At 42.7% G+C, this 22,850-nt stretch overlaps 1 protein-coding gene across 2 annotated transcripts in view; it reads left to right on the top strand.

Annotated features, from left to right (window-relative positions):
- Window positions 1-22,611, top strand: part of TRIM9 (tripartite motif containing 9) — a 112,971-nt gene extending 90,360 nt beyond the window's left edge. Inside the window, exons 8-13 of one of the 2 annotated variants that reach the window (XM_022570576.3) lie at window positions 11,806-11,994; window positions 14,534-14,575; window positions 15,003-15,026; window positions 15,838-16,141; window positions 18,437-18,599; window positions 20,600-22,611. In XM_022570576.3, coding sequence (XP_022426284.1) covers window positions 11,806-11,994; window positions 14,534-14,575; window positions 15,003-15,026; window positions 15,838-16,141; window positions 18,437-18,599; window positions 20,600-20,662 — 785 coding nt within the window. In that variant the 3' untranslated portion in view covers window positions 20,663-22,611. The remainder of the gene's footprint in view (window positions 1-11,805; window positions 11,995-14,533; window positions 14,576-15,002; window positions 15,027-15,837; window positions 16,142-18,436; window positions 18,600-20,599) is intronic. The other variant, XM_022570579.3, reaches the window with a different exon arrangement.
- The last annotated feature ends 239 nt before the right edge of the window (window positions 22,612-22,850 follow it).

Raw genomic sequence — 22,850 nt, 5'->3', positions numbered from 1 at the left:
CAGCGGCAGTTCCAATGGCCTTGGCCGGCGGCTTCCTTTGATAACGCTCTAAATAAGCTGCAGCGGAAGAAGCTGAAAAGTGAAGGCCTCAATGTGCCGCGGTGTGTGAGACAGATGTATGTAGGCTCTAGGGCAGGCTCCCATTTTCCACGATACACACCACTGGCCAGTTTTGCCCAGACGATTCTCAATTGCTTTGTAGCGCGTGCTTGTGTCTGAGGGCGGGGCTGAGGTCCTTTCCAGCTGCGGATTTATCTGACTGAACGTGTTTCCAAGGGGTGTGGGGCGCAGGAGCCTTTCCGAGAGGGCCTGTCGGCCACTCCTGGCTTAACCAGCAAGTTCCGTTTCACACGCTGGGACCGAGGCTCCCCGTGGGCACCAGCCAGGAAGAGGCCAGCGCCTCTGCGTTACCTCGCCATTTTCACCTTTGCCAGTCCCTCTAGGCTTGGTTAGGCTGCCCGGGGCCTCCGCACAAGGTCCATCTCCAGACAACTTTCGCTTCTTGGCTATACTGTAAATATTTTGGCCATCAAAGGCAAGCCATCCACCTCAGGAGAGGGGCCTGCATTTGATGGCCAGGTATAACCTCTGAGGCTGTTAACATTTTCACTCTAAAAGCAATTGCAACACATGAAATGAAACCTATGACGAGGTATTTGTGGTCGGTGCCAAAGCATTTTCAGACCTTCTGGGTGTCACTTTAATCATAGAAGCCACCCCCATCCCATGGCATTCTCCGTAACTTCCCTCCGCAGAACTGATTATGTTGATTTTGTTCACATTCAAAATGTTAGCAAAAAGAACTGTGCTCCGCTTCCCACAAACCTCAGCATGTGCCAGTCACCCCTAAAATGGTTCACATGGTTAAAAATAAGCACAACTTCAAACCCCACAGCAAGGTTGAAAGGCCCCTAGTCGTGAAAACCACACTTGGGGAGCACTTGTAAGTCTGAATGATGCTACTCAAAGAGAAGGATCTGGTGAAGGGGAAATGCCCACATACCTCTCCCGCTTTGGGTTATAGGGATGTGGTAGCTGAGCCTCCCCTGGGATGATCATTTTAGCAACTTCTCTCTGGGAAGAGACCTATCAGCTTGAGAGCAATTGCCTCTTTTCCCAAAGCACCATGCTAGATGCTAAAGCCCTCCAGAAGTGTTCCTAGGTGCAATGCAGAAGGCCCTTGATGGGGATGGCCTTGTTTCCCGTGTGTGTACAAAGCGGTTTGATTGAAGAGTGAAGTGCATGCTATCAGAGCAGGGAGACGATCTGCAGCAACGTTGTTAATCTGTGTCACCAGACCTATGGGAAAACTATTTCTATTCATAATGCATCATGGGAATCATACTATTCTGCTAAAATCAGTTATTAGCACAGCAGCCTGAGCACTTATGTCTCTCTTTTCATCCTGCAGGAGGATGTAGTTTCTAAGTTTCGATTAATGTTCATAAGATTATGGTGTCTAATAAATTACAGGATTGGAACTGCGATCCTTGGTACCACAGTCACAGAACTGGGGGTCATTTTCTAAAAGAAACTAACGGAACAAGTCCTCTTCCAACAAAGAAACTGTACTGTAGAAATTAATTTCCTCCATGAATTTTATATATTGTGTACAAATATAAGGTATGTATCTAAATACAAAGAAAACCCTATCATCGTGTAGATATCAGTATTCTCTGTTACTGCACAGAAGTGATTTTCTCATGATGAAATAAAGTTCACACACATACTTTCTCCATAACTTTGGTTTGTTCTATTTGTTTCTCCCTCATTCTAATTCATTCCAACAGTGAGACAAGATTTAGAAAGCAAGAAAAAATATAACGAATAGCTTATTAGGAAAAAAAAGATTTGATCGATCTGTAACAATTGAGAAAGCCTGTAGAACTAAAGAATTATACCTCCTTTTTTGTTTTTTAGAAACCAATGAGGAAAATGCCATTAACAGAGTTTTAATAAGTTAACTGAACTTATACTTTATTAATCTTATTTCTTACCATTCCTGGAAAGATTTGCTTTGGAGATTTTTTTTCTTTGCTGCTATTGTGGGTGATGGGATGGTTGGTTTGCTTCCTACTTTAATAAAATCTTTTATGTTCTTTTTAGCAAGAGTTGACCCCTTTCCAAGGTTCAAAATAAAAAGTCTGTATCACAGAAGGGTACGATCTCGTATGTGATAGCAAGTCTAACTCGTATTTACATGCATTTAGTCCAAGGTTTAAATCACTTATCACTTATACTCTCTGAACTATTAGAGAACCTTCTGCTGACCTAAAGGTAACTTTATGCAGGGGAGATCAAATGTCCACATTGTTGTGAATTCTGACCTTTTTTTTTCAAAAGCAAATTTGTTTGTCTATTTGTTGGGCAGTATTTGATAAGTGTCTGATATGAGTATAGAGTGTTGAGCAGAGGTCACCCCAGCTGTCACGGAGCTCACAGTCTAGGAAGAGAGACAGGCCTTAAAGAAATAGACATGCAAATATTGCATACTTACAAATTACGATAAACACTGTGAGAGAAGGAAAAGGGACCGTAAGGAAGACATAATTTATATAAGGGAATCAGTCAGGAAGACAATGAAAAATAATTTAATGCAATGGAATTATAAAGAATGTGTTATCAAAAGAGAAAAGGAAAGGAAAACAAATTAGTATATGAGTTCAAGTTTGCTTAATTCCCTGAAAGCAAAGTTCTTGGGAATGTACCTAACACAGCCATGAGAATAAGGCCAGTTGCAGATCTAAACCAAATTACCCTGACTTAAGAAGAAACTTAACTGTAAGCAATTAATAATTTTAATGAAATTTTAAAATAAGCCCCACAACCTGGTTGTATATATCTTTAAAGTAATTCATTTAATAGCTGTGATGGCTGTGTCACGGTCTCTGAAACCATCTACAAAAGAGTATTTGTTTAAAATATTATGTGACAAGGCCTTGTTAATACATAGAGTTCTAGGGCTCATTCTGTGTCTGGGAGACTATCCTCCTGCCCCCCACCCCCAAAGAAAAATAGACATGGGTGAGAATAGTATGGAAAAATTTTTGTTCATTTTTCTCTATTTTCCTTCTACCTACCTAAACAGACTACTTTTTTTTCTTCTTTTCAAATCTGGAGAAAAAATAAGATAGACCAAAGATAATATTCCTGGTGCTCAAATAATTCACTGAGACTATTATCTGGCTGGAGAAAGGTCTTTCTCTGACTTCCCTCAGCTCCCAGAGCCAGGGAACTGCTTCACACAGCCTTCTCAGCACAGGAGGAGCTGCAGCTCACCAATCCTTCAGGGGAATTAGAACACAGAGGGTTGCGCCTTCTGTGCAAAAAATCCTCTTTAATCCAAATCTTTGCGAAAAAGATCATTTCACTGGACACATTCTTAGAAGTAGAATTACTAGACTAAAGAGTATGAACGTTTTTAAGCCCTTGATCTATGTTTGCAAATTGCTTTCCGGATAGATTTTACACCAGAAATGTATGAGCCGTTCCATTTTTAATATCACCTTAATTCTACTATTTAGAGTTTAATTTCGACTAACAAGCAGCCTCTTCTAAAAGTAAAAATGTTTCTAACAGAGGGTTTTTTAACTCGTATTTTCATAGACATAATATTCTGATTGTCTTACATCTAATAACTACATGAAATACAACACACTACAGGGAAAATGAACATGATCTAAAGGGAAGGAGAGACTTCTCAGAGAAGGGAGAGAGAGAAATCCTAACAGAGGGAATAACTGTAGGTAAGGTAAAAACTTCAAATTATGCCTTGAGCTGACTTTGCAAAGGAGGCCTCATTCACTCAAAAACATTAATTGAGCGAGCCGATTTGACGATCACAGCGATGAATACAGCATGGCCCTGCCCAGTGACTATGGGCTTTACTCTTCCTCCTTCCCTGAACTCCATGGCACCTGGCTCAGAGTGCCTAAAACTATGGTACCACCTCACCCCTCGAGAACTAAGATTTCCACCCTACAGTGTAGGCAGTCATCTTACAGTCAAGATTAAGCAACAATGACCTGTGATTGGTAGGAAAAGGAAGGACAGAGTTCAGGCACAGAAGCTCCTACGTTGTTCTCACGGCAGAGCCCTTGGTGTCACTCGGCTCTCCCTCTTTTTATGCACAATTCCGCTGAGCTCAGTGACCCATTTGCAAAGAGCACAGCAGACCGGAAACCTCACATTAGAAGAGAAAGGAATTTGGCATAGAAGTGAATTGAGGCTGTTGGCAGCACTGAGCAAGGAAGGTAACTGGAAAAACTGTGAACAATCCAAAAAAAAAAAAAAAGGGAGAGAAAGAGAACGTTCTGTGGCATATGCTCAGAAAGTTAGAAAGTATATAATGCATTTTAGAAAGATTTCCACCTAATACGTTTAAAAGTCAGTATATATTCTGGAACTCTTGATAATGGAGTATTAAGTATATCAGAAGGCTTTATGGAATTACAGTATAAGTACCCCCCCAAAAAAAATACTATGGGAATTTTGTGTAGAGCTTCCAAGAACTTTCTTCATTGCCCATTAAAAGATTCCATGAAAAAAGACAGCAATTTGAAAGCCAGCAAATATTTTCAGGGTACTGAAACCCAGCAGAGGAATTGCATAAAAGCCATCCATTTACTATAAGGTCCTAAAAATAGGGATTCTTTTCTCTTCACCCTAAGACTGCTATATACCTCTGTACCCACTGCTATTGTTTAGACCTCCCTTCTGTTCTGTTGCTGCAACATTCCAGATTTGCCCTATGTATTACTTTCCCATTGCTGCTTTAACAAATTACCACAAGCTTAGCAGCTTAAAACAACACAGATTTATCACCTTACAGTTCTAGAGATCAGAATCCTAAATGGGTTTCACTGGGCTAAAAGTGAGGTGTCAGCAGGACTGCGTTCCTTGGAGGTGGTTCTAGGGGAGAATCTGTTCTGTTTCTTTCCCAGCTTCTAGAAACCACCGGCATCCCTTGGCTCACGGCCCCTTCCTCCATCTTCAAAGCCAGCAGCATAGCGTCTTCCAATCTCTTTCTGACTCTAACCCTCCTGTTTCCCTTTTATAAGCATCCTTGTGATTTATTACCTTGGGCCCACCTGCATAGTCCAGGATAATCTCCCATCTCAAGATCCTTAACTTCGTCACATCTGCAAAGTTCCTTTTGGCATGTTAGGTGCCATAGTCACAGATTCCGGGGATTATGACATGGAGATTTTTTGACGGGCCATTGTTCTGCCTACCACACTCTATGAAGAAAGTGTTATTATTATTATTCTACTCTACACATGGCAAAACGGAGCCTTCCCTCTCCTATCCTGGGAGAGGATAAATGACGCGCCAGGCCTGGGCCTTTCAGCTCCAATGCCCAGCACAGCACACTTTGATGCTGACATTAAAACAGTGCTATTTGCACTCAACCAAAAAGAGGAAAAGAGGAAAAACTACCCTAAGTCTGTTTGCTAGATGTCTGAAGACAGCTTGTAGAAGCAGTACTGTGTAGCTGCCTCACATGTTCATCCAGAAACCCCAGGCAGAAATTGGACTTTAACACTTTCAGTCATGTTAGACTTTTGCTCTAAAGAATAATATTCCTGCTTTAAGAAGGAGATGTGAGAATGACTGCCATTTCCAGTATCCAAGCACGTCCTTGGGTACTGTCCTTTTTCCATGTCTTCCCTCTGGCTCCCCAACCCCCCGGGCTGAGCTTCTCTCCAACGTGGACACTTTCAGCTGGCAGTGATGGGTCACTGCCTGGGAAGGAAAAGGATGTCAGAGCCACATCTTTGAGGTCCTTGAAAGACCCCACCAAGTGAGGTCTGGGACTGGGAGCCCTGCTCGGGTTGAAACCACAGAGCTATTTATTCACAGAAGCTCTCAGCCTTCCAGATCTCAACTGTGAGGAAAAGTGGGAAGCATAATCAGGGATCATGAGAGAATCAGGCTGTAGATAAGGCTGTAAATTGTAGCATTCTCTGCACACAGGTGCTCAGAGCACTGAGCAAAAGTGCTCTCAAGCATTGTCTTACTTGAACAGCCGTAAAAGCCATCTCCCCAATGCTTTCCAGGATTGTTTTATCTAATGACAACAAAAGGGGTGGGACTCTTGAAATCACATCTTAGAAACTGCTTTCTAAAAGGGGACATAGAAGGTGTTATTCATAAAGATTAAAATGCCTTTTTCTTTCGCATTAGGCTCTCAGCATCACAGCACCCTTTCCAGTGTGCTAGCTTCTTGTCCCACACATCACAGAAAATAACCCAGAGAATATTCAGTGATGCAGGCAGAATACAGGCCCAGAATGACCCCAGATGCATCTGTTCAAAAGTCTCTTTGCAGATATTTTATAGTGATTTGGGGCCAGGATAAGCGTTGTACTCTTCAACCTTAATGTACTGAGACACGCACCCACCCCGCTTCCCACCAGAGAATATGTAACCTTGTGTCAGGAAAAGAACCTCATCTGATCTCAGCCCGCCCACCTTGAGTGGTCAGAATCCCAAAGGGGAGGGTGACGTATTTGCCTTTCAATTCCTAACCACCACAGTCCACGGAACCACTCTATATAGACAAGAAAGATTCATCCTCAGTATAATGCAGGGCGTGGAGAATGATAATTAGGTCCTGCACACAATCCTTGGTCACCCCTGAGACCACCGGAATGTGCCCCATGGCCTATAGCATCGACCTTACCTTTTATACATTTCCAAGGCACAAAAGAGAGCAATGGCCTTGTCAGCCACCAAATTTTATCTACCAGGAATTGATCTGCCTGGGGCCCTTATCCTGTCCCATCACAGCTGGCAGTGTGACTTAGATGTGTCCCTTAATCTCTCTGGACTTCAGGGTTTTGTTTGGGGGTGGGGGGTGGATTGTTTTGTCTCTAAAACTATATACTTAGAGCAGATGACCTCTAAGTTCTTTACAGTTAATACCCCCTGGTTTTCTTCTGTGGCTTCTCTCTTCAAAATCACAGCCGAAAGCTGTTACTATTTCAGGAAACGCTATGGACTGGCGTAGCTGCCTCCTGCTCCCCCCAGGGGTTCTAGTGGGTCTCAGAGGTTGCCTGTGACACGGAAAATTCAACACTAGTAGGAAGTAGCCGGTAAAGGGTCACACAAGGAAAAGCGTATGGTCCACTCTGCCTCGGCTGTAGTTTTCGTGACTCCGAGCACCAGAGCCGTCCCTGCAACCCCAAATAAAAGTATCTAGTTAGAGGGATATGCATTTCCAGGACCCATTCCTCAAGGTAGGTAAACCATACCTGAACAAATCCGGGTAGATTTTATGAAATCCAAGGTGAGAGGCATCGTGACAGCTTTCAGAGCCCAGAAAAGAGGTGCTTTGCTCTTTCTAATTTTGACAACATGCACGACATCCCAGAGAATTGCCTGATTTTCCATAGGACCGAACTGGATCCAAACCCTATTTTCGCTTTTGGAGAATGTACTTTGCACTTGACACTCTGGGGAGCAGTTTAGTCCTTTGGAATCTTTTGTATCTCTTTGAAATATAGGAATTTTCAGTTCTGACGATAGTTCCTTATGAATAATGCCCTGGTGTTCTAAATTGGAGTGGAGGACTTGGTGACAGAGTGGGCAGCTGTCCCAAGGGTGGAAAGAGGCTGTTGCATTTCTTCTTTTAAAAGGAGCTTTTCAGAACGGAAGTGTTTCTCACTTCTCAACTGCAGTTAATGCCACACTTAAGAAAGATTATAATACCACCTTTCACTGTAAATTATGTACCAGTGGGACATAACTGTGACTTTGGATGCTTATTAGATCATTTAAGGACACTCAACCCCTTCATTCATTTCTTTGTCTCTTTTCAAGCCTTCCCACAAAAGCAAATTATTTTACAGCTGGTTTATAATTGAACTGAAACTCATTTTTAAAGCTGCTTGTGCAGTTCTTAGTGACATATCTTGCCTTACTGTACTCTGAAATACAACCATCTTGTTGAACCAGGGTCCAAGGACTGCTTAAGTTATGCAGCTGTTCACTACCAGACAGGAAGATAACCAAGAATTCTACCAGAGCACAAAAGAAGCTGGGTTAGCATATGGAATCCCTGTCAGTTTGCCTTTCCTCTTTGAATTCCAAAAATAATATCTCAAAGACTTTACTTTACATTTCCAAATATTCCACATCTGTAGAAATCTTTAGTGCACTGTACATGTTGGAATCAGTCAAGAAAGTCTACCCTCAGAAGTATAAAAACCAATTAGTAGTGTAAGATACAGATTTTCTCTAAATACGGTCAGTTCTCCCAACTTCATGTGTCCCGTTTCCCAGCTGCTCAGGTTTAATGCAATGTCTGCTAATGAACAAATAAAATAAATATACAGTAAGGCAAAAAAGGAGCACACCACTTAAATATTCTTTTTTTGCCTCAAACCCAAAAGTCAGTAAATAATAAGTGTGGTCCCCAGCCAATCTTTGCTTTGATGATTCTTGATTACTTCTTCCAAGCAGAGGCCCCAACTCCAGAGTCCAGCCAATCCAGGTGGGAAGGGAAAGCAGTCCAGGCAAAGGCAAGAGGAGAGTGATGGTCACTGACAGAGTTGAGGGAAAGTGTGTCTTGTCACACTCCCATTATAAACACTGTCCTCATCCCAGAGTTACTGATATGCCCGGAGCTGCCACACCAGTATTCCGTTGGCGTTCTGTTTCCCGTTGCTCTTTCCTACTAAACTGCTTTTTGCTCAGCAAAGCTCTTCAGCAGACAGGATCACTGCATGTGATGAAACATGACAAAAAATTTAAAATCTTTGAAGGGGCTATTTTTCTTCCTCCAGCGACCTATACATGAAAAATTAATAATAGTTATCCTGGTTATTAGCTATGACCTGAAACATAGCTTCGTATCATGTATTCTGAAAAAAGCACTAACCCAATTCCTCTTTGTCGTGACTGACAGAATATTAATGGCTGAAAAGCCTTCTCCAGATCTCAGTAATTGTGCTTTGAAGGAGAGGTAAGGAAGTGGCATGTACATCCTTCCTGCATCCTGGGTATAACACAGAATACACTCTTGGGTAGCTATGTGTAGGCTCAATGTTAGTTGTGTGATTTGGCTAAACATGGGTGTGGCACCACTGTTCCCAATATTGTCTTACTGTCTTTGATTCATGTCTTTGAACATGTCCAGAGGGGCACGATGAGGAGAGTAAAGATTTGAAATCCACACCCTAGAAGAAAGGTCGGAAATTGATTCTATTTATCCCAGAAAAGGGATGATTTAAAGGGGACCGGTGACTGCTCTCAAATATTTGAAGAACTAGCGTGCTGTTCTGTATGGCCCCAGATAGTAATGGTACGATTAAGGAGTCGAGTTCCCAAAGAGATATATCCAGACCCATGTAAGCAATGACTACAAACAGGAGGGGGCTGCCGGAGGCCATGAGATCCTCAACCTAGGGGACTTCAAGGGGAAGCTTGTGATTGCTGCTCAGATGTTATCGAGATAAGTGTCTTCCCTCTTAGACTCCTGCAACCTAAGGTAATATCAAGTGACTTAGATGACCTGTAGGCAACTGACCCAACACTTGCACCATGTGCCCATGGGGAAGGGCACAGAGAGTCTGCTGGGATCAAGTGGAAAGTGCTCTCTTGCACTTCATTTGGACAATTTTCATGACAAGGTAGGAAGTTTTTTTTAGGAGCTTCTTAGAGAAAATGGGGTAAGAGCCCAGCTGGTAGGGTATGGGAGGCCATAGGTGGGAAACATTCAGAGACAGAGATGGAGTGATTGGGTAACATGTATATTAAATAAGCTTGCTTGAATAGAGAGCATGGTTCAAGACTGAGAGGAGTCAGGGACAATTGGGTCATCAATAAATAATGGATCTACATAAAAGGATAGAAAAGCTAACCATTTTAGTGTCAAGTTATTAATCCCATGAATAACCATAGCTGCCCTCAGCCCAGTCCCGCAGAGTGGTGCCGTCACCAACTCTAAGTGCTTCTTCCTGGTGCTGAGACTAGAAAAGGTGAGTATGATGGGATTGGATATGCTCGCTGAGTCTGCGTTCAGTACCCGTCTCTTCACTGGTTTTCAGATGATCACTTGAGAGTTCAATATACTCCAAAATTCATTCTACTGTATGTGTCCTTTCCCTTAATTTTCAGGGCAACAAGTATTTTAAGGATAATGAATTAATTATTATTACTTGGTGAAAAATACATTTCCAAGCAAATTCTTGTTAAAAATGTTTTACTGAGATAAATATAGTTGTAAATTCTCTCCCTAAAAGAAGCCCGTATCAGTTTGTGGTGCTGTGCAATTGTCTTTCAAATTTTTCCATTAAACTAAAAGACTAATTCCCCCCTGAGATCATTATAATGTAAATCATTTCTGAACCAGGAAATGATCACACATGCCAAATTACCCGAACCATTTGAAGTTTAGGTAGAAGAAAATTGGAATGTATTATTATTGGGAACACAAAGCCTTAACTCCATAAGTAGCCATTTCTTTTCTCTGAAAATCTGCTTTACACTTTTCTGTAAAAAAGTAAAAAAGAAAAAGAAAAGAATTTTCCCCGAGGATAAGTCTAAAGCCTGAAAATCTAATTTTAATATGTTCAGAAATGAAAATGAGACCGGGTTGGCAGTATTAAGCTGAAATGCTCCGCCAATGCCCTTGCTCTGAGCCCTTCAAATAGAATCCCGTTCTGCACACACGTGCTCCACTGAGCGTGCGCAGAATAGCATTTGGATAGGATAAGGATGTGTTCAACACAGAGGAACATGCTAACAGACTCAAACCAGAAAAATATTCCCAGGAACACTCTCTGGCCACCAAAACAAAATTATTTTTTCAATGAGAAGAAAGTTCCTTGGTGGTTTTGGACATAGAATACTACCATCATGCCATCTGTATTTCCTAAATTATTACTATCAAACTAAGCTCTACGAAGGCCCCTATTGGTAAAACATCTGACTCTGACCAGATAACCGTACTGCATACAACCACCTATTGTTCAACAAAAGAGAAAGGAATGATTTTAGTAATTTAGAGGAACTACCTCTAAATTACTCTAAATGTTAGAACCAAATCAAGTAATTGATATGTCCTTACTCTGGGATAATAGTGATCTTCATGCCAGACCTGACTATCTGAAAATAAAGACATTTTTGCCACAAATGCACCTCACCACTGCCCATGGTCTGTTTATTGTTAGAGAACCAGAGATGTTCAAGGGCATCCCTAGGGTCTCATCTTAATGCAGAAACAAAGGTAAGGCTCCTTCCCTGATTACTTGTTCAGTCCTATCTTCCTCTCCTATTCAAAGACCAAGTCTTCAGTGTGCTGGTATAGAAAAACCATCTTGTCCATTTAGAAATGGAAAAAATAAGAGACAAAAGGAAAAATATGGAACAGCAAAGAGTTGGTCAAAATCGTCACCTCCTAAATAGAAACTCTTTAAGAGGCCATTGTTGTACAGGTAGTAACATCCAAGGGAGCTGGAGAGGGTGAAGTATTAATCTCCTCTTGGTCATCAATGGGTAAAATTTACCTCTAAGGTTTCTAAATTCAACTCTAAAGGTACTTAATTAAACGGAAACTTCCAATACCTTCTCTACCACTAAAAATTGGGAGAAGAGAAGACAATTGTCTGTGATATTTGAAGTATCCTCTGGTCATGGGTTCCGACCTGCCGAGAATTCCCTCCCTGTCTCAAACCACATTGGCAACTACGGGGTGGATGAGGCTTTGTGAAAATGCATTCGTAAGGCAGGTCTTGGGGAAAACTGTGCACAGCAGGTGGCAGATTTCTGATCTCTAGTTTGCATTGATCTTACATTTAGACACAGATTCAGAAGAACAGACAGTCCCTTTTCCAGTGCCTTCGGAAAGATTGCCGCTCCGTAGAATGAGTCCTTTCTCCTCCACCCTTAATCTACAGCCCAGCTTCCCCAGGAGATCCTACTTTGATTTCCGATCCTCACCCCATCAGCTGAGCTTGCATTCCTCTTTACAGTCTCTCAATGCACCGGGTGAGCTGAGCTCGTCTGACCTTTCCTCTTGATCTCTGTGCCTTGAAGGCATCTCTGAATACCTGTTTCATTCTTGGCGTCCATGTGCGTGCAGAGGGTGATGAGCTAGTCTCTATGTCTGTGGCCTGCTTCCCGTATGAGGAGCATCTGGATGAGGGAGCTTTGTGGCATTCTTGTGTGTGTGGTGTGAGGACCAACCCATCGAGCTGCGGTCAATGTATATAATGGTGTTGGAAAGTGATGAGTGAAGTTGTTCTTTTTGCACAAGCTGGTACCACCATGAGAAACCTGCTCTGTCATCACATGCAGTGGCATAGCACGCGCAGGTGCTGGCTGAGTGGAGTCTGTGGCCTTAGTATGGAGGTTTGCAGCCCTGCTGTATCCAGGAAACCAGCTGTGTCTGGGAGACTGGATCAGTGCACCCAGCCTGGAGTGGTCTGATTAAACATAGACTCAAGAGATCTTTATTGAAAAAATAAAAGTAAAAAACTTGCCAACAGCAGAATGCATCATACAAAGCAGACACACCAGAGAGCAACAAGTGAAAGTATTTCCTGCCGAAGCCTGTGCTCACTGGTCAGACAGTCAGGGTCATGGCTGATTTTTTTCTAAGCGAAGGGGAGGAACCACCACCAGCTAAATCAGAAACCCTCAACTAGCCTAAGGCGCAAAAGATGGGAGTCACTGAAAAGTCTGGCCTCCCGAAGTTTCCCACAGCTAAGAGGGTTGTGACACGGCTTCAGGCTGACTTCAGGAAGCTGGACTAGTGATACTATGCCATGAACTCTGTCTAGCCCATAGAACCTTAAAATATCTAAGCTACAGTCCTCTTTGATCTCTTCAGGACTATATTGTAATCAGGGATACATATGATGCACATTTCACATTTCCAAAGGTTTCTTTTGTTTGTTATTTTATTCTGTTTGCTCATCCCACATCCTGGAATGAAGAAGGCCACAGCATGACAGTGCAAAAAGGATGCAGGGACTTCAAGCTCTCTTTAAAATGACATTTTTCTTTGTGCTTTTATGTTTCTTAATGTTTTTCTGTGCGCTATTGGCTTTTAGACATGCTTTGTTATGGAAGCCTTTTCACTTGTGTCTAATGTACTGAAATATTGTTGTAGTCTTTGTAATGTATATTGTCTCAAGAATAAAATATGTGGGTTTGGGGATATCTGATGGCTGTATTTGACACCATTGTTCTAGTTGTATCGTTGAAACTTAAATGTACGATGGTGTGTTTAAAGTAGTGTAAAAAAGATTTCAGAAAACTTGTTTTGAAAAAGACTTGCACAAGGCATGATTCATTTAAAAAATTTAAAAGCCCTATTCAGATTCTACAAATTTATGTCCAAAGCTGGATATCAGATTCAGTTTTAAAACTCCAGGTGTTCTGTACTCACTAAGTTCTAACCTGTGAATAGGAATTGAAGTGATAATTGATACAAACTAAACATAAGTATTCAGCCATGAGTTGGAGAAAATGATTATTCTGCATATCAATTCACCCCAGAGGAAAAAAAAACCAAAAGTAATATCATAATCTTTACATTTTGTTTTTAATTCAATCATTAGTCCTTTCTAAGGTGCTTTCTTAATTCTTCTAAAATTCTTTTAATTCAGTGTATTATCCTTTATTTAGCACATAAGGGCCTTACTGAATTGAAAAAACATTAAATGATCCTTTCTAGGAGATACCCTGGTGCTCATCAAAAACACATTTCCTAGATCAGTCACTGACAGCACTTGAAATTGTAGTTCACACACCTTTGAACATTTTAAGACTAGACTGCTTCATCCACCCTGATGAAACTTCTCATGGAGTAGGTAAGGGTATGTTAGGGAAAGAGGGAGATGGTTGCAAAAGTCACACAGGTGATTCCAATACATCTCTGAGGTCACTCCCACCCCCTTCAGCACCATCCCCCCCTCCCTCCCTTAGGTGAAAAGGACTCATGTAGTAAAACAATCTAAGAAAGAGATGAGGTCATTTTCATATTTACGACATTTAATTCATGTCATTATTAATAATTACCAGATGTATGTATTAACATAGGGATTACATTACACATCTAGTTATATAATTATCATGTGACTTGAGCCCAAGTCACAGCAAAGGCCTCTGGGCATAACCAGAGTTACGTACATGGAATAGTGATGTAGAATGGAGTTTTATCAAGATTCAGTGATTTCTCCATTTCAACTGGATGAATTTTTCTCATTTTCTTCTGAATACGGAAACTTTAGTGGAAAAGATTAAACTTGGAAGATGATGAAAATTTAAGCTGTACAGTTCAGAAACAATTGGAGGAGATTTTATTAAATGAAAAAAAAAAAAAAAAGATTTACTATTCACTTTGAAAGAGCAGAGAGGCAATTTTTACCCAGGCAAGTAAACCAATATAGAAAGGGCTTTGGTTTTTCATGAATCAGGCCTCTGGTGACTCTCTTCAGCTGGTGCTTTTTACATGTATACAAATAATTTTTATTGACCTGGTTGTTGTTTCGTAGCTTTGATGTGTAGTATCTCTTTATAGGATGCAATTTTGAGACACAACCTGCACCTTACTCTCAATTAGGCAAGTATACCTATTGTAATTGTTATCTTTTACATACGTGCTTGGTGTGCTCCACTCCCTTCACAAAATAAATGGTGGCAGCTTATTCTATGTCAATAAAATTGTCTAATTGTCATTCAAATCCCATTATAGCAGTTTCTCACATGCGCAGAAAAAATGAGTCTGTATTTTTAAATTTTATGCCTCAGAGAAGATTACTTTTCCCCCAGATTTCTTGTACATCAATGCAAAGCACTCTTTATAAGCAGAGCACTTGTGGGCAAAGGTACTAATCAGACCGATACAGTTTCAAACTGAGTAGTGTATATGCAGTTTTAAACTGAGCCCTTTTTTGGTATGAGTCTATCAAGAGAGACATGTTTTCTTATCAATGTCAATTTTGCTTCCTATTTCTCTCTCCCATGCCTTTCACTTGGAATGACAACAGTTGATATTAAAAAGCTGTTGGCAGGTATGGAATAACCTTATTCTGTTACAAATAACAAAGACCAAAGTGCATGTGTGGTGGCTCACAGATCTGATAAATCAGCAATTTCGTCTGTCCAGAGCAAGTTCTGGGCAGGTGACATTTAGAACTCGGGCACAGCGCTGCGTACAAAGACGTCATTCCATCTGCACCTAAGGTCCAAAACGTTTTACACGGTAGTTTTAGGAGTAACAAGGAGACTGCATTTGTGGTGAAGGAAGCAACCTGTCTTACATCCAAGTCACAATCACTCATGAAAATTAGTTTCTGTTGCTGATAGCGTTCGCTAACACTGAGGACATTTTCAAAACTAGTAGACCCGAGCACTTCTGCAGAAGGGATATTTCCTTGTTCCACTGAGTGTGTTCTATCCCTCCTCCATCTAGGACTCTAGCTCCTAGCCTCCCCATCTCGGGGTTACACAGGCATCTTAGCGCATCCCTCTCCCCTTATGTCTCTGGTGTACTGTCCTGCCAGTCACCGCGTGAAGGGACCTGCACCTTCCAAAATCGATGCCGCTGCGCTTCCGGATCACCCGGCTGGGAGCGCAGGCTGAGCCGGGTAACCCCTGCTGAATCGGTCGTGTGTCCTCCGTCTGCTTCTGGGCGCAGAGAGCCCTAGCTCCCAGGAAGTGCCCCCTGTCTACTCACTCACAGCCCCTTCTGGCCCTGGACACCTCCTTCCCGCATGGAAGCATGAAAACGGGACAAGACGCTCCTCTCCGGCCCAGGAGTGCGTTATGGCGTGAGCTCAGTGGGTCCGTCTTAGTAACCGCCCTCCCTTCTGTTGTTCCCAGTGGCCTGGTTTGCTTTTGACCCTGGCTCGGCGCACTGTGACATCATCTTCTCCAATGACAACCTGACTGTGACCTGCAGTAGCTACGATGACCGGGTGGTGCTGGGGAAGACTGGCTTCTCCAAGGGTGTCCATTACTGGGAGCTCACGGTGGATCGCTATGACAACCACCCAGACCCTGCCTTTGGTGTGGCTCGCAACAACGTGATGAAGGATGTGATGTTAGGAAAGGACGACAAAGCCTGGGCAATGTATGTGGACAACAACCGGAGCTGGTTCATGCACAACAACTCGCACACCAACAGGTACCCTGCAGCCCCTACCCCCCATGCAAGCCTTCTTCACGTTGGCTTCTGGTCGAGAACGAGAGCCCAAGTTCAGAGACCTGTTAAACAGACAACATGAAGGAAGACAGGCAGGCGATCTTTATGAAGCAGAAGTCCTACTGCTCTTGGCTGAGTCCATCCTGGAGTTTTATTTTATTTTATTTGCATAATGACAGAGACATGAGTACTTTCCTAGGTCCCTCATTGCTACGTTCCACCCAGGGCTGGAAACTAAGAATCCTCATGCATATGTATTATAGAAAAACATTCCAGGATTCTAAAATCCAGACTTACAACTTCCCAGAGAAGCACTGTTGGACAAGATACTTAGTTTTTCTGAACATCGGTTTCCAAATCCACCAGTTAGGAAAATCATGTTTTTCCATGCATAGATGTTCCCATGATTACATGAATCATGCAAAAATGCCTCCCATCCACCTGAAAATAGAAGCCACTGTTCTTCTTATTATGATTATTATCAATGCCACTTCTCAGAATAGTAGCCATTCATTAAACGAAGTCGTATGGATGCCAATTTGGATAGTTTTGTACTTGAAGAACTCTCTTATTATTGTATGGACTCAGAGTACCCAGTTTGCTGGGGAAAGAGAACAAAGGTAAATAAAGGTTTTCCTTTAACACCAAAATATAGGCAAGTATAATTTAACCCATGCTATCATATTTTTTCTAGACCTCCTTTTTCACATGGTTTGCGTTTTCTTCCTCAAATGTATTTGTCACAAATTTCCTAGGTAGAGAAGTGTCTTTTATGGATCCTGGTCCACCTTATTCTCAAAGATTTCCCCAGGATACATTCTCATTGGTGTCTCTGGAAAAAAAACAAAAATACAGTTGTAGTCAGTTGGATCACAAGGAAAGTGAGTCAGGCAGTAGTAGGCAGTGGACTCCACTGTCTCAGCTTTTTCTCTATGCTCATCACTGCCCCTTTCCTAGCCAGTAGGACTCCTAGGTCCTTCAGTTCCTGTCCCCTTGGTTAGCTTCTATACATCTGCATTCAGTTGTGTATTATTCACCATCACTTGAAGTGAGCACACATGCCGTTCCAGCCTGATATCAAATCCTACTAGATGTATATAAGCCATTGTCTTCAGTAATTCACATTTGGGGGGACCCTCTGTCACCAGATTCCCTGATGCCATGTTCCACGCTTACTTTTAGCTTCTTTATTTTGGAGTGAAGGAGTGAGTAATAACACAACTGCCACGCTATGCAGGGAAATACTTTCTTAAGGCAGAGCACATCTGCTTGCATGCAAACTACATGTCACCAGTGCCCTCACTGCTGAAGCTGTGAATTTCCAAGATGAAATTGATACCCCTGTGTTTTAACCGCTATGTGCAGTCTGTGTTCTGCGTGCCGGGGGGAAAGAACAACACTCTAACATTTCTGTGCTCTGCTGAGATGAGGCTGAAGTTCAGTATTGCTAGCTCTCAAAGAGGAGGAAAAAGACAAATCTGATCATCCATGCTTAATGGCTTTTGTGAAACCATCAATGGAAGCGTAAGACACAATTCATGGTCAAATGACAGTCACTCCACCTCCTACAGTATAATTAATTATTTCACCTTACAGAGAGGAGATTCCTCTTCTCCGGTGTTGGCATTTTATGAAGAGCCTCCAACTTCTCCAAATTCAGCATGCCCCAAATTACCATCTTTCTGGAACGAGCTTTTCTGTTTCATGGAGAGCAGAAGGGCCCAAATCCAATTTTTCATGCATGTGTTTTAGGTTCAGCTTAAGTGCTTCTTTGACTTTCAAATTAAATCATTTTGTATTTAATGATGTTTAATTCACACCATATGTGCAAAGCGTGAGACTCAGCTCTAGGCAGAGCTCTGATAGCCCAGAGGCTACTTTTTGCTCCTGGCCTTTGATGCTTTGTTTTCTACTAGACGACAGCCTGTAGAGACCCTGTATGAAGGAGTTCGCTCTCAGCAACAACAGAGCAGCGCAGTGAACCCATACATTCTCAACAGGGGAGTGAAAATTGGTTTTCCAGGGAGCGAGCAAAAGATCTTACTTCTTATATATATAAAGCACAGATATACGTACAGCCCATCAGCAGATACACAGTGTATCTGCGGTATTAAAATTGTAAGTGAGGAGGGGCGATTAAGGGGGAAAAGGCTCCTGGGGTGGGGATGAGGAACAATACTTTTAAACAAGTTAAAAAATACTGGTTTAACCATACAAAACGGGAAGCTTCTAGAATGATGACAGGCAAGTGAAACCCCATGTTTTCTCTTCCCACAGAACTGAGGGAGGGATCACAAAGGGGGCCACGATCGGGGTCCTCCTAGACTTAAATAGAAAAACCTTGACATTTTTTATCAACGACGAGCAGCAAGGTCCCATCGCGTTTGAGAACGTGGAAGGGCTGTTCTTCCCGGCAGTCAGCCTGAACAGGAACGTGCAGGTGAGCTGCAGACTCTGCTTCTGAGGCTGCCCACGGGCAGTGAACTCAGCCCCTGCCCACCGAAGGCTCAGACCAAGACGCGGAGGAAGGGTGGGGGAGCGCCGGGTGGGATGGACGTGACAAGTGAGATGATTCCAGACCAGCGTGAGCCCCTCGGTTATATTTAGACACAATCTAGTGAACAGCAGGTGGGAAACTGGGATTCTCTGCATGGCTGGCTAATGACTGTCCCTCTGAGCCCTAGATTCCTCTCTAGTAGAAAGGAAACTCTTGAATCAGCTGGCATGAAAACAAATGAAATCACTGATGCAAAGCGCCGTGAGTGCCAGAGAAGTGAAGGTGCGAGCCTGAAGTGCTAGCACGATGCTCAGAAATTTGGGGCGTTTTCTCTGCACTCTTATCAGTTCTGTCAGGCGCTTCGGGGACAGAAAACACATACTGATGATTTACTGTAAATAAAAACAACAAGTTCTCATTCGTTCATTCAACAAATATCTATTGAGTGCCTTTAATATGTCAGGCACTATTGAATTATTATGAGTATTGTTGTTTACCAGTGAAAACAAAACAAAAATCTTTCCCTCTTAGGGCTCACATTCTAGTTATAGGAGACAGACAGTGAATAATAAGCACAATTGCTGTGTTAATTATATAGTATGTTAGAAGGCGATATCCAGTGGAGACAAGACCGAGGGAGGGCAGTGGCCGTCTTAAGCAGCGTCGTCAGCATAGGTGGACCTTATTGTAGTCACAGGTGAGCTGAGCCTTGAAGCGGGTGAGGGAGTGAGCTGTGTGGGGCTTTCCAGGCAGAGGGAACAGCCAGGACAAAGTTTCTAAGGCACGAGGGACCTCACTTAAGCAAGGAAGGGCCAGGAGGTGGCAACTGGGGCAGATGAGGGGCAGTGGGAGAGAAGATCAGAGCCATGCGGGAGGGTGTGCCCTGCCAGCCTCTGCCGGGACGGGACCTTTCACTTCCGTCCTGAGCTAGAGCTCATCATCGACCGTGACCCTCATTCAGCAAATGGCTGCTTTACGATAGGATAAATAGGGCTTGAGAAGCAAAACACTGCTGGTGATTTTTGCTCTATATAAAACCACGTCTTGGGAGCTATTTTAAAAATCCGTTGTTGTTTATCAGTATGTGCACTAGAAGTGATTGCAACCCAGTGACCTCTGCCCTTCTGTCTTGCTGCAACTAGATGGGTTTTTCTGGATGGCTGACATCTAATCAATCAGAGTGCAGCCTCTACATTGAACAAAAGAAAGCTATAGATTTCCCTAGAAGTGTGTCTTAGAAAACCCTCATTCAAAGTTTTCCACATTTTCAGCTGTTTCCCTTGCAAAGAATATTGTACTCGATGCTCTTTAGGGGTTTCTGAGTATCTTTAGAGAAAGACTCTTGGGCTGGGGAAGACAGGGACAAGACAAGAAGGGGAGAGATGACAGACAGCAGTGCATGAAATGTTTCTAGCCTGGTCCGTGCAGCTGAAGTATGAGGTGGGACAAAATTCAGTGAAATATTAAATAAGTGCCCACGTTTCTTCATACCTGGCAATCATGTAGTCCATCCCTAAATGAAAGGCTTATCCTAACTGGAATAACTAGTGGACAAATAATAGGGGAAGGGTTGTCTGCGCATCTGCTTTCTGTCCATGGACATGGCAGTGATCACCGCCGTGTGGCCAACAGGCTTTTCTACCTTCATATCCATGCCTGTGTCTTCAGTCATAGGAACACAATCTCCCCAGAATCCTTTGAAGAAGCAAGTGGCTGTGAACCATATTATCAAGTGTCTCCAAGAGTGGGGAGCCCAGCATGGTGGCCAGGTTCTTAGCACCAGCTGAACTCTACTAGAATTCTCTTTAATGCCTGCTAGAATAGATGTTACAGAAAACTGAACAGATCCCCTTTTGAGTGAGGAACACACCCGCTGTGCTCTGGGGAAGGGGTGCAGGGGGGGATCCTGCAGTGCCTTTGGGACTCACAGTCTCTTCCCACAGGTCACGCTCCACACGGGGCTCCCAGTCCCTGACTGCTACTCCAGCAGAGCATCAATAGCCTAAAGATGTGCTGTGGAGGCGCCAGCTGCCTGTTCTTACCTCCACCTGAGAGCGACAGCAAGGAGCTCAGCCAGAGCTGGAGGGAGAGGGAGGAGGAGAGAGATGCTGGTCCTCGCACCCCGCAGCCCCCCTTTCCCTCCAGCCTCTCTACTGCTGTAAAGCCTGCTTTCTCTTCCATGTTCAGCAGTTCTAACCAACGGAAGACCTAGACAGCCCACCATGTCACTTTGTTTCCACAGCCAGATTTTGCTTTTAGTTACATTGTTTTTTTTAATGTAGGTGAGTTATCTTTTCTTTCTCCTTTGATCATGTCATTGGTGACTTACTGACCTGGCACTGCCAAGAGAAAATTCTCCTGATAAATTTTTTCTTAAACTTTCTGTCAAGGAGGTAGGTAGTAGGGAGAGCTAAGGAAGAATGAGCTGAATTCGGAGCTGGCCGTTTAGAACGTTCTTGAGTGTTCTTACCCTGCGACCTCTCATGCAGCGTTAGCTCTGCAAAGCTAGTCTTTTCAGCAGTGAAAAGTTTTACTATCCACTAAAGCACAAAGGTATCAGTGACCCGACTACACAAAGACGAAGGGGTAGAGGCTCACAGGACAGCTAGGTCATTAGGACATGCCAGAAACCCTGGTCACTGAATGAAATGGGAAGGTCTCTAAATAGAGGCAGGACAGGGGACTCCATGATTTGGTTCATTCATTTAATACAGGTTTTTAATTGAAAACCGATTCTGGACCAGGCACTGTTCTAGACAATGGAGACAGAGTGGTGAATACATAGGTGTGGTCTCTGCCCTCCCGGAGCTTATATGGTCCTAGGAGAACGAGCCAAAAATAAAATTATTACAAATTGTTATTAGTATTAGGAAGGAAATAAACAAGGGCCAAAGAGGCTCCTTGGTAAGATCTTTCAGATCCCCTAGAATGATGCTAAAAATCCATACATTCTGGCCATAGCACCAGAAACATACCAACTCAATGCCTTTTCAACTGTGCTATTTTAACTATGGTACTTGCTGCCATTCACCAGAGTCCCTTTTTGGTAGAAATGATGTCAGCATTCTTATTTGTTAATACTGCGATGATACTAAGCCTTAAAAATAAGTGTGAAAAAAAACATAATGACCAGAAGGAGGAAGACTCATTGTCCATAACGGAGGATCTTAAGTTGCAGTTCACAGCATCCACATTCTCAGGATCAATGTGCTTGTCTCCGTGTAGACTATCTGTGCCTGTTACAAATGAACAATCCATCCTCTCTGCTGCCATCCACAACCCAACTTTCTGGAATTGTTCAAATGTTCGGGAGGAAATGAAATTGTAGGTCATTGCTATGATGGATAGCAGAATAATAAGCTTACTACTTCCGTGTAGAGATAGACTTATATAAGCTACCCTTCCGATCCTTTGGTTTGACATGAAGTTTTAGAAAATGTAGCACCTAGAAAGAGGTTCTGGTTAGTTGTCTAAATATTTGCCAGGGAGCCAAGAAATTCACCATGAAAAAAAAAAACAAAACAAGAATAACAAAAGGGAAGAGGTAGGATGGGAAGGCTAACAAATTAAAGTTTGGGCAAAAAGTAATATATGTAAATAGCTACTAATTTACTTTTGGGCTTACCTTATTTAGATTGTTTCTATCAGCTGTGGTGTTTTTCTAGTTAAGTGTACCTGATTTATTGAATGGGTGCTATCCTATTTGTGTCCACCTTGGTTTTTCTTGGCTACAGAAACATTCTGTTGCAGGCCAACACTAATTTGATATATGATTTATTCTCCAATGAGACTCGATGGCTGGGCCGCTGTAGACTCATAGTTACTCTTGTTCCTTATTAAATTCATCCTGCTAATTAGATTTCTAGTGACCGGTAACACGTAGTTTACACAGAATTGCAGTTATAGATGCATACAGCTACTGTACTAGAACAGATGGATATTTCTGGTGTGCCAATAAATGATTTTTATGAGAGAACATCCTATGTGTCTTTAGAGTTTCTTAGTTTTTGCCTTTTGGGGACGACAGTTCGCCTTTGTCAGAGCAAAGTGTCATGGGAAGGTCCCGCAGAGCCCGGGAAAACACCTGCACTTCATTCCATCTCCTCAGGAGCCTTGCACTGTCGCCTAGTGGTGCTGACCACCTGAATCTTAACTTAGTATGAAACATTAACAGTGAGATGCTGTTGAGGGTCT

Source organism: Delphinapterus leucas, chromosome 2, assembly GCF_059928025.1.
Source record: "Delphinapterus leucas isolate spDelLeu-1000000601 "Yukka" chromosome 2, BTC_Dleu_Yukka2, whole genome shotgun sequence".
Lineage (NCBI taxonomy): Eukaryota > Metazoa > Chordata > Mammalia > Artiodactyla > Monodontidae > Delphinapterus > Delphinapterus leucas.
This window is presented reverse-complemented; position numbering and strand designations above follow the sequence as displayed.